Here is a 10,781-nt window from a genome sequence, read left to right as displayed (position 1 = left end):
TGGTGCGCGGGGCGTCGAGGGGAAGTTGGAGGCGGGCTCTGGGCTTTGGAGGTGGGGCTACGGCGGGAGGGGGCGTGACTAGGGCTTTGGTGGGGCGGAGTCAGAATTTGGCGCCAAGTTTCGCTGGGCGGGGCAGCGAGGGCTTCTCGGGAGAGCGTTCAGTCAGGCCGCGGGCCAGGTAATCCTTCTCGTTGTTCCAGCACTTTTTCGACAGTCTTTTTGGCAAGGCCCCTACGGGCAGAAGCGTCGTCCGTTGAGCCTTATCTTAACCCTCCCCCGACTCCTCTGGGACTGTGGCCTCAAGCCCAGCCTCGGGTTCGAGGGTCGCCTCAGGGCCTGTGGACTCAGGCCGATGCTGCCCTTTCTCTCCTTGGCCAAGGGCACTGAGGTAAAGGTGTTGGTTTGTACCTTTACTTCAGCCCTGCCCCGTACACGGAGGGCGAGGAGAGACCGAAGAGAACAGCAGGCCCCTCCAGGTTGGTGTGTGGCAGTTTTAATACGTGAGGGAGCTTGGTTAAGAGGCTTGTGTTGGGCACCCAAGGTGAATAGACCCCCACAGCCTCCTGACAGAACCCTAACAGTGTATGTGGAGGCCTTCACAGGCTCCAGTCAGCACGTGGTCCAGTGTCTCCTCAGCGCCTCACTCTCTCAAGGCTGCATTCCTGAAACAGCTTCTATTGTGGGAACCGTGGGCAGGCTGTATTTCTGAGGGCAGGAGAGGCATGAGGAGGCCCTGGTTGCCTGGGTGCAGCTAGGAGGCTCACCTCATTACCCAACCAGATTCATCTGCCAGACGCTGAGATGCTGAGGTTTGAGGCAGAGAAGGGATTTATTCATGAGGCAGCCACTCGACAAGAGGAAACAAACCTCAAACCTGCCTCCCTGTGGACCCGCGGGTGAGGGGCTCCAAGGTGGGCATGGAGTGAGGTGATTGGAAATAAGTAAAAGGTGAGGTCATAGTTGTTTCACTCAGGGGCAGCTAAACTATAGGTTTCTTCATGAGACCATTGTTCAGAGAACAGCAGGTTCTGATGGTGGAGTTTTTGACCCTCTGATGTTAAAGGTCACTGAGCTCCCGCATGCCCAGTTGGAGGGTTGGTGGTCCTAATCAGTCTTAACCGGCTCAAACTAGACACAACTGACTCCAACTTCCTGGAAAACAACTTGGGTGAACATCTTATTGTTTAGGCTTGGGGGGACGTGAAAGTCATTTGTAGCAACAACTAAAGTGAACTTGAACAGTGAAGGCAGGCAATAGGTGTGATGGGTTTCACCATGATTACTCTGATTTCATTGATTTCTCCCAACACAGATAGGAACCCTTGCTCCCCCAGACCCCAGTTAGGGTCTGTCTCTAACCCGCAGAGTCTTTAATTCACCAAATACTTATAAGCATAAACTATGTTCCTGGTAGGGCTTCCCTGGTGGTTCAGTAGTAAAGAATCTGCCTACAATGCAGGAGACCCGGGGTCGATTCCTGGGTCGGGAAGATCCCCTGGAGAAGGGAATGGCAACCCACTCCATTATTCTTGCCTGGAGAATTCCATGAACAGAAGAGCCTGGCAGGCTACAGTCCATGGTGTCGCAAAGAGTCGGACACGACTGAGCAAATAATACCTCATTTCACGTGCCTGGTACTATCAGGCACTGAGGATGCAACAGTGAGAAGAACCAGGAGTGGTTCCCCGCCCTCCAGGGGCTCAGGGTTCATGGGGAAAATAGGTATTGAACTAATTATCACACAAGTAAATATAGAAGCACAATGGCAATATATACAGTGCCAGTGAGCACATGGAACTATGAGGGCTTACAGTGGGAGCTTTGACTTTGCAGAGAAAGGAATCTGGAAGAAGAGTCAGAATGGCACACAAGTGGGGATGGGGAAGAAAAGAAAAAAGCAAATGGAAGCATTTGACCTTATTATGTCTTGAGTAAAAAGCAGGACAGTGAAAGGCACTGGTGCTGCCCCTGGAGTTTGAACTGTGTTCAGAGTCCAATAAGTTTACCTTCATAAATCTCTTGAAATAACTCAATTTGGAAGCATCTTGGGGGCTAATTTGTTAAATATGCTTGCACGATGCAGTTGATGGGGACAGATGAGTCTTATTACCCCTTTCAGATGAGAAACACTTGAGCCCTGCTCAGCTATGAGAACAAGAGAGGAAAATTAATTCTAATTGAATGCATTTGTTCTCTTATATCTGTTCTACAAGAACCATGTGAGCACAGGATCTGACAAAAATTGTATTTTATTCCATCAACAGTTGATTAAAGAGTGTGAACTGTGGTTATTGCTGTGTTTTTACAAGGAATTAAAGGTTTCTGGGTCTGAGATGTTGCATAAATCCTCTGAGTCACAGTATCCTGGGGTAGAAACATCTGATGTAAGATATGGTTGGATCTTGGTCCTGAAGGAACGATGTTAGAGCTTGGTCAGGCATACTGGCTCACTTGTGCTGTTGTGGTCAGCTCTCCTGCAGTGGAGAGTGGAAACCAATGGGAATGGGTCAAACTCATGAATACCAAGCTTTCAATTAACACACATAATAGCTATTAATTACCTTTCCTCTGAGGAACAAAAGGGCATACAGGGTCAATACCAAAGTAAGTGATGCTGCATGATGTTATACTAAGATATTAATAAATCTAGGCTTGTCTAGCCTTCCTGATGCCATAGACGGGAGGCAGATTGCGGAAGGCTCCTGAGTGGGCCACACCATTAACCTGCACAGAGACGATACCTTTATCTTTGTGTGTGGGCTCTTCGAAGGGACAAAGGTCATAGGTAATATATCTCACACCTGAACTTGGAAGGATCAAGGCACTGAAGGGATTTGTAATGGCCCATGGACCTCACAGATGTGGTGTGTTCAGGTGTTAGTGAAGATTAGGACTGCTATTTAACATAGAAAATGAAAATTCCAATGGTATTAATGTGGAGAGAAGCTTTAGGGTATATCTAAACAGTCCTTTCGGTGGCAGAAGACATGCATATATGCACATACTATAGTAAAGATTCAACTTCTGGATTTGAGGCTTTATTTAATAATGATGATGATGGTGATGGTGGATGATGAAAAACTAATACATTTTAACTGTATGAAGTGGTTATCTTTTAGAAATTATACTGTGGGAATGGCCATTCAATCAGTACCTTGAGGTTTTTCCTTTCTCTCTTCTATGGCTAATGGTTTCTGCAGAAAAGGACCAATTGATTTCTTTCTAAAATGTTGCTTCAGGGTATAGAGACTTTTATAGGTCATCGTTTCAACTTATAGGAAAATTTTATAGTTCAAATATAAATTACATTAAATGTGGGCTTTGTAATGGAGTTAAGGTTAAGTAAAGTTCTGACTTTCCTTAGGCTGTTTATGGTGTTCAGGAGGCCTCCATGCTGTTGAGACAGGAGCTCTTTGAAAGCAGAGGCATGGTCAGGATTGAGAGTCACAAGGGATGTGAGAGGCTCAGTCTCCTGATGTAACTATGGAGATGTAGAAAGCAGTGTACCAGGGCCATTGAGTGCTTTTGTTGATGGCAGGACCAGTGTTACGGGTTGAACTGTGTTCCCCCGAAAGGATGTGTTGGAAGTCATGACCCCTGGTACTTAGGAATGTGACCTCATTTGGAAATAGAGTCTCTGCAGGTGTAATTAAGTTAGGAGGAGATCATACTGGAATACAGGTGGCTGTGAATTCCATGATTGGTGTCCTTTTAAGAGGAGAGAATGCCATGTGAAGACAGAGACTCAGAGAGAAGTCGGCTATGTGATGGTGGACGCAGAGATTGTGTCTACAAGCCAAGGAATGCCAAGGATTGCTGGCAACCACCAGGAGCTAGTAGAAGCCAGGAAGACTTCTCCCCTACACATTTCAGAGGGATCAAGTGAATACCGTGATCTCGGACTTCTAGCCTCCAGTTCCATGAGACAACAAGTTTCTATTGTTGTAAGTCACCCCAGTATGTGGTGCTTTGTTATGGCAGTCCTGGGAAACGAATGCAACTGGAACATAGTTTTTGGTGCCCAGTGCAAAGTGAAAATGGGGCCTTTGTAAAAAATCAAGATTTTTGAGATCAAACCAAGCCGGGGGCCTCTTCTGAGTCCTAGTCCCTGTACCACTGCCCAGACTGCAAGTTCACAAAGATATCCCTGGTTGCTGGGTCCTCAAAGTGCTGGACCCTGACACACTCAGAAAGTGGTTGAAATGCGTTATTACAGTGTGCACTGATCAACCGCAGAAAACTCTCAGACTACTCACGTCTTTTTCCGACAAAAGACTTGAATGTCACACCAGCAACAAACAGAACCACAAGGACTCCTGTGACAACTGTGAGACCGATCGCTGTGTTTTGGAGAGCAGATGCCCTCTTCATCTCTGCTCCTGTTAATAAAAAATTGGATGGTTTTAAATGATCTGATTAAGAGGCTGCTCCTGGGTCTCTGGGAAGTTTCCTATCCAGGCACTGGTGAATATTAATTATGGAAACAAAATGTACATTTAACCCAAGAAAGTGCTCACTGTAGAGAAATCTCATAGGGCAAGTCATTGAAAGCCAATTTACTAAATGACCTATTTGCCAAATGACCCATTTGCCTAACGACTACTTTGCCAAATGACCAATTTGCTAAAAGCCAATTCGCTGAAAATCAGTTGGTGGGATGTCCTGCTTATCAATAACAGATGATCAAACACACCTCACCCCAGGCTCCCAGGATTACGTATGGGGCAGGTGTAGGGGCCAAAGAGTTGTAGCAAAACTCTTAAAACTTAAAAAGAAATTCTCAATAACTTAGAGAATTACCATTCATTTAGTTTTCTGCAGAACACCCTGTTTCTAGTAAATTCACACGAAGATTGTGGGTCTAGTTTTTAGTTGCTCAGTTGTGTCCCCGATTCTGTGACCCCCATGGACTGTAGTCTGCCAGGTTTCTCTGTCTATGGTATTCTCCAGGCAAGAATACTGGAGGGGGTAGCTATTTCCTTCTCCAGAGGATCTTCCCAACTCAGGGACCAAACTCGGGTCTCCCACATTGTGGGCAGATTCTTTACCATCTGAGCCACCAGGGAAGATTGTGGGTAGTGGCTTGGCAGAAGGGAAGAGTGCAGGGAGCTGTTCATTGTACTCCATTTCGATTGAGTGTGGTTGCTCTAAGCATCTGATAAATCACTGGGCACTAAGTCTCCCCACAGAAGAAATGCTGGCAAGTGTTTGTAAATAGCCGAATTCCCAGAGATGCTTCCTTTCTTCCTTTATATCACCGAGATTTAGTTTTTTGAAGTCTTAAGTATTCTCAACTTCATTTACAGGAACCCCTGCCCCCGTGTCTAGTCATGAGAAGAGCTCTAAAGCTTTGTTCCTCTCCTGTGAGCAGCTTTCCTCTGGGTACCAGCATGCACAGAGTTGCTGAAGGAAGGCTGCTTTTCAGAATCTACAAGGGGCATCTGGGGGGCAGACTCTACATGCTTTCTGAGGCTCAGAAGGATTATTGCCTGATTTCTTCTATGAAGAGCCTTCCTTTTTGCCCCGTACGCACTGTATAAAATGTCACCAACACAGCGAGGGATTTCCTCCTTCATCTGCTACCTGTTCACAGTTGCTGATGATAATCTTGTGCTGGGGGCACTGAAGCCACCAGGAAACAGGATTGTTCTGCTTGATGTTTCCCCCATTCAGAAAACCTGTTTTGAATCTTTTCTATCTCAAGACAGAACAGACCACACTACCAATCTCTTGGTGGTGGCTTTTGTGTCTCACCTGTGTGGAGGTCGTAAGTGTCTACCAACATTTCCTGGGTGACTGCCAGGGAGCCATTGTGGGGCTCAGGGGTAACCCCCAGGAGCTTACACATGAGGGGGTAGATGTGGATGCTGTCAAAAGGCTCAGCCAGGTGATTCTTCTTGAAATCAGGCCCGAAAGCTCTGAATATGATCTTCATGTCCATGTAGATATTATCAAAACCATGATCTCCTTTGTTGAAATATAGTATAATTCGCTGAAAAATAATAACAACGAAACAGTCATTTAAGATTCCAGTCCTCTGAAAGAAAATTGCCCCTTAGTTAATTCCATAGTTGTTAGATCCAGGAAATCTTTGAGCACTTAAATGACAAGGAAGGACACTGCTCTCTGCAGTGGCAGAGAGGAGTGGGAATAGAAGATCTTTAAGGAAGAGAATAAAGCTCACAACTTCCCTGGTGGCTCAGATGGTAAAGAAGCTGCCCACAATTCGGGATTCCTGGGTTCAGTCCCTGGGTCAGGAAGATACCCTGGAGTGGAAAATGGCAGCCCACTCCAGTATTCTTGCTTGGAGAATTCTGTGGACAGAGGAGCCTGGTGTGTCGGGTCACAAGAAGTCAGACATGACTGAGTGACTAACACTTTCTTTTTAAAAGAAAAGTACATCTGTTAGAAACAGTAATAAGATAGTAATACTCATGGTCCTAAGAGGCTCAAACATAGAGGGCTCACTGTGTACCATGAATTGTTCTAAATGTTTTAGAAAGTGAAGGCTCCATCCTCATCACTGCCATTTTACAGATGAATAAACTACCCTGAGTCATATAGTAGCCAATGTTGGAGTAGGTATTTGAACCCAGACTGGTTCTAGAGTTAGGAGCATTTATTTTCTTTTTCAAAAATATTTATTTATTTATTTGGCTTTGCCAGGTCTTAGTTGTGGTGTACTCCTAGTTGGGGCTTGTGGGATCGAGGATTGAGTTTGGGCCCCCTGCATCGAGAGCTCAGAGTCTTAGCCACTGAACCATCAGGAAAGTCCCCAGGTATGTTGTTTCTTATGGCACAAAATTGCGTATGTATATATATATATATATATATATATTTTTTTTTTTTTTTTGGTGGGGGGAGAGGAGGATTAAAGAGGAGAGTATCAGGACTATAGGTAATTGTTTAATGAGTACTAGATAGACTTTTGTCTGACCCCTTTTCAAGTGACAAAGTAACATCAGTCACACCACAGCACTGTTTATATTTTCTTATTTTCTTAGGACCAACAGATATTCTGGCATGTTAGACATGTGATCTCTGTGTATTTAAAAGTTGGTCTCATGGTTGTCTTGGTGCCTGTCTGCTCAGCTCAGGCTCCCTCACCTGGCTAAAGAAACCAGTCCAAAGGCATTTGAGGCCATGCTGTGCTCTTGTGCTCCAGTCAATCAGTTATGTCCAACTCTTTGCGACCCCATGAACTGTAGCCCTCCAGGCTCCTCTGTCCAAGGGATTTCCCAGGCAAGAATACTGGAGCAGGGTTGCCATTTCCTACTCTAGGGGATCTTCCTAACCCAGGGATGAAATCCATGTCTTGTGTCTCCTGCATTGGCAGGCGGATTCTTTACCACTGCTCCACCTGGGAAGACCTTGATGCCATGGGGCAGCCTGTTAAGAACAGTTAAGTGATTCCAGTAATGGCCTCATGTTCTTTGCAAGCTCCCTAATCCTAAGACAGAAGAGTCACGCCCACTCTGCTCTGTACATCAAGGCAGGCAGGTGGGTGGGAATATGAGCAGTGGACTCAATGAGAGCATTGAGACACAAAAGATTTTCTGTCTAACAGACAGTTTGCCAGAAGATTAAACTGATCACTGCATCCCATCCCTCAAACTATCTGGTTGGTCATGCTGGGAATATGACTGTACAGTTAAATGTCTTCTCATCCCTCTCAAACTGTGACATCATTAACCAGGTTTACAAAGAGGTCAGTGCTATGGAAACTTCTTGGCAGGGCCTTTGCTCCAGGCCACGTGTGGGCTTACAAAATACCAATTAATTTTTGCATTTTACTGTAAATGTTTCCACCAATATTAAACAATAACCATATGAGCTTTCCCAGACCTGTTATACTCTGGACTTCCAGCAACCTAAGAGTATACAGATTGCAAGCGTAATTATGACGTTTGGCTTCTGTTTATAGCCTTAGACAAAGATTCTTCAGGTTGAACCTGAGATGGTCTTCTGTCATGTGATATTGAAGCATCACTTAAACTTTGTTCTGTCATGAATTATTGGTTGATAGTTTTAAAAAAAAGACCTCACATATGTCTCACAATTAGCATTGATTTTGGTATTTTCTTCTTTAGGCTTCGTATTTTTTTCATAACAGCTGTGTTGAGATATAATTCATATACAATGCAATGTATCCATTTAAAGTATACGATTCAATGGTATCTAGTGTATTCACAGAGTTGTGAAACTATCATCACAATCAATTTTAGAACACTTCTATCACCCCAAAAAGAAAGCCTATACCCTTCAGCAGTTACTCCCCAATCTCCCTACAACTTCTCCTGGTCCTAGACAACCACCAGTCTATGCTCCGTATCTATAGATTTGTGTATTCTGGACATTTCATTTAAATGGAATCATACAATATGTGGTCTCTCCTATCTGACTTCTTTCACTGAGCCTTATGTTCTCAAGGTTCATTCAAATTATAACGTGTATCAGTACTTCATTTCCTTTTAATGGCTACATAGTATTCCACTGTATGGCTAGACCCTGTTTTGTTTATCCATTCAACAGTTGATGGGCATTTTGGTTGTTTCCACCTGTTGTTTATTATGAATAATGCTGCCATGGACATCTGTGTATAAATTTTTATGTTATCAGGATTGCCTTTTTTCTTTTGACTATATGCAAATGGGAACTAGAAGGTGTTTTTTTGGGGGGAAGGAGAGGTGTTAATCTCTTGTTGATCTGTGCATAATGATCCAACACATAGGCTTGGGTTTGTACATCAGTCTTGCATTTCTAATACCAAATCACTCCTCTCCAGCTTTAGTTTCTTCCTCATTACAAAGGGAAGGTAAGAGAATCAACCTTTAGGGTTGTTAGGAAAACAAAAATAAAATGTGTGTGTGTGTGTTGCTGCGTGCTTGCGCTCAGTCGCTCAGTTGTTTCTAACTCTTTATGATCCTATGGACTATAGCCCGCCAGGCTCCTCTGTCCATGGGATTCTCCAGGCAAGAATACTGAAGCAGGTTGCCATTTCCTCCTCTAGGGGATCTTCCTGACCCAGGGATCAAACCCACATCTCCTATAATTCCTGCATTGAGGTAGATCACTGAGCAACCAGGGAAGCCCAAACATGAAATAACTCGTGTTAAATTTTTAACACAGCCCTAGACACAACCTTGGTCGAGATATATGTCATTATCGTTGCATAATGGTAACATGGAGCAGTGTGGGTAGGGTGGGATGTGGGGAGGTGGGGAACACTCAGAAAACAGTGGGTTACAACTAACTCATCATGCATACGCTTATGTTTTAATTTTTTTCAGAACAGTCCTTCTCTATTGGTTGCCTTCCAGATCCAAGATGGACTCTATTTTAGAATCCACTCACCCCGCTGATGCTATAACCAGGGTCTGCGTACATCACGATCGGCAGGACCCGCTCGTGTTTGGCAAAATGGAAGTGTTCTGGAAATTCCTCCTTCTTGTACACATTGAGGTGAGGATGAGCGTTCTTCAGTGCTTGGTAAACAGCTTCCTCTTGCCCCGGTTTGGGCAGGAGCATCCCAAAGCCTCCATAGTCCACAATGTCAAACTGGACCAAGTCCTTGAAGCTGATGTAGTTGCTCAGGAGGATCTCAGTGATGTTGGGCTTCTTTTTCATGGTGGTCATGCCGTGGTCTGACGTGATGATGACGTTGAGGTGCTCAGTCAAGCTGTGCCTTCCGATGGCTTCCAACAGGTACCCGATGGTTCTGTCGATTTGCTGAATCATCGCCCTCCTGTTCTCTGTGTCGGGTCCGTAGAGGTGTCCCACATTATCCGGCTCTCCGTAGTACAGGGTCACAAAGTCAAAGTCTTCCTTGGTGAACCAGTTCATGACAATGTCGATGTTCTGTCTCCACTCTGTCTCATTGCCATTTGGGTGGGTGTACGACTCCACCAGGGACCTCTGGACAGCTTCCCCTTGGTACTTGGCGCCTCCCCCGGGATAGTGGAATGACGCTGTTTTCCTCCCCTGCAAGTGCAAGAATAAAAGCCTGTTAGAGCCGTTTCTTCTGTCTTTCTCATCATGTGCAAAGCCCAACATGTTGGCAGCCCTGCCCCAGTCCAGAAACATGCATAGAGAACATGTGGGCTTTGGAGGCAAAGGGGATTGGGCCTCATTCCTGGCAACACCAGGATCTCCTGGAATCTAAAACACTGATAATTGTGACACGGGCCCTTGTTTTATGCACTTCTATGAAGAAAAATGCCGCCAGTGAAACCGCTGACACTTCAGTGACTAGAAGATGTGTTCCAATTTGGGATGGCAAAATGAAAAATAAAAAAGTTCCTTAGATTGGAGGAGAAATCGTACTTTCTAAACTGGCGATGGTGAGTGAGTTCTTTAATCTTAGTGCTTCAGTGTTTCTACCTGTAAAATGCCAAGAAGCTGATGGGACTTTCTTGAGGATTAATCCAGGTAGCTTTAAGATAAAGTGTTGGGCATTGTGTTTTGGCACATGGCAGACACTCTCTTCATTATCTCTAGACCTAGCAAGCCACCACAAGCCTTCCCCAGTGTGTCCAGTGTGTGCAGGGGGCAGTTAATATGTTTGCCTGCCCAGCACCCACTCCACCGTCTGCAGGTTTGGAGCATCTGACATCCCCTGGAGGCTCTCCTCCCTGCTCTTGCTCCACGCCTGGTTTGGGGGGTTGGTTCCACATCAGGTTCCAGAAGTGGGGTGTGGCTCTGGGCTGGCCAGTCAGAGGACACTGTGTCCCCTGGCCACAGCAGTTGGTTCAGCCTTGGGCCCCTGTCCCAGCCAGAGCCAA

General features: G+C 45.3%; 1 protein-coding gene across 1 annotated transcript in view; it reads right to left on the bottom strand.

The window, feature by feature from the left end:
- Window positions 1-100: 100 nt before the first annotated feature.
- The window catches only part of LOC145530918 (ectonucleotide pyrophosphatase/phosphodiesterase family member 7-like), a 37,527-nt gene continuing 26,846 nt past the window's right edge, over window positions 101-10,781 (bottom strand). Inside the window, exons 3-5 of the mRNA XM_081552268.1 lie at window positions 9,355-9,981; window positions 5,755-5,992; window positions 101-231 (exon numbers count right to left, since the gene is read on the bottom strand). Of these exons, the coding sequence (XP_081408394.1) occupies window positions 101-231; window positions 5,755-5,992; window positions 9,355-9,981 (996 nt within the window). The remainder of the gene's footprint in view (window positions 232-5,754; window positions 5,993-9,354; window positions 9,982-10,781) is intronic.

This window comes from Giraffa tippelskirchi, chromosome 13, assembly GCF_054371585.1.
Source record: "Giraffa tippelskirchi isolate mGirTip1 chromosome 13, T2T-mGirTip1v1.2.pri, whole genome shotgun sequence".
NCBI lineage: Eukaryota > Metazoa > Chordata > Mammalia > Artiodactyla > Giraffidae > Giraffa > Giraffa tippelskirchi.
Note: the sequence above shows the minus strand (reverse complement) of the source record. Positions and strands in the feature narration are given on the sequence as shown.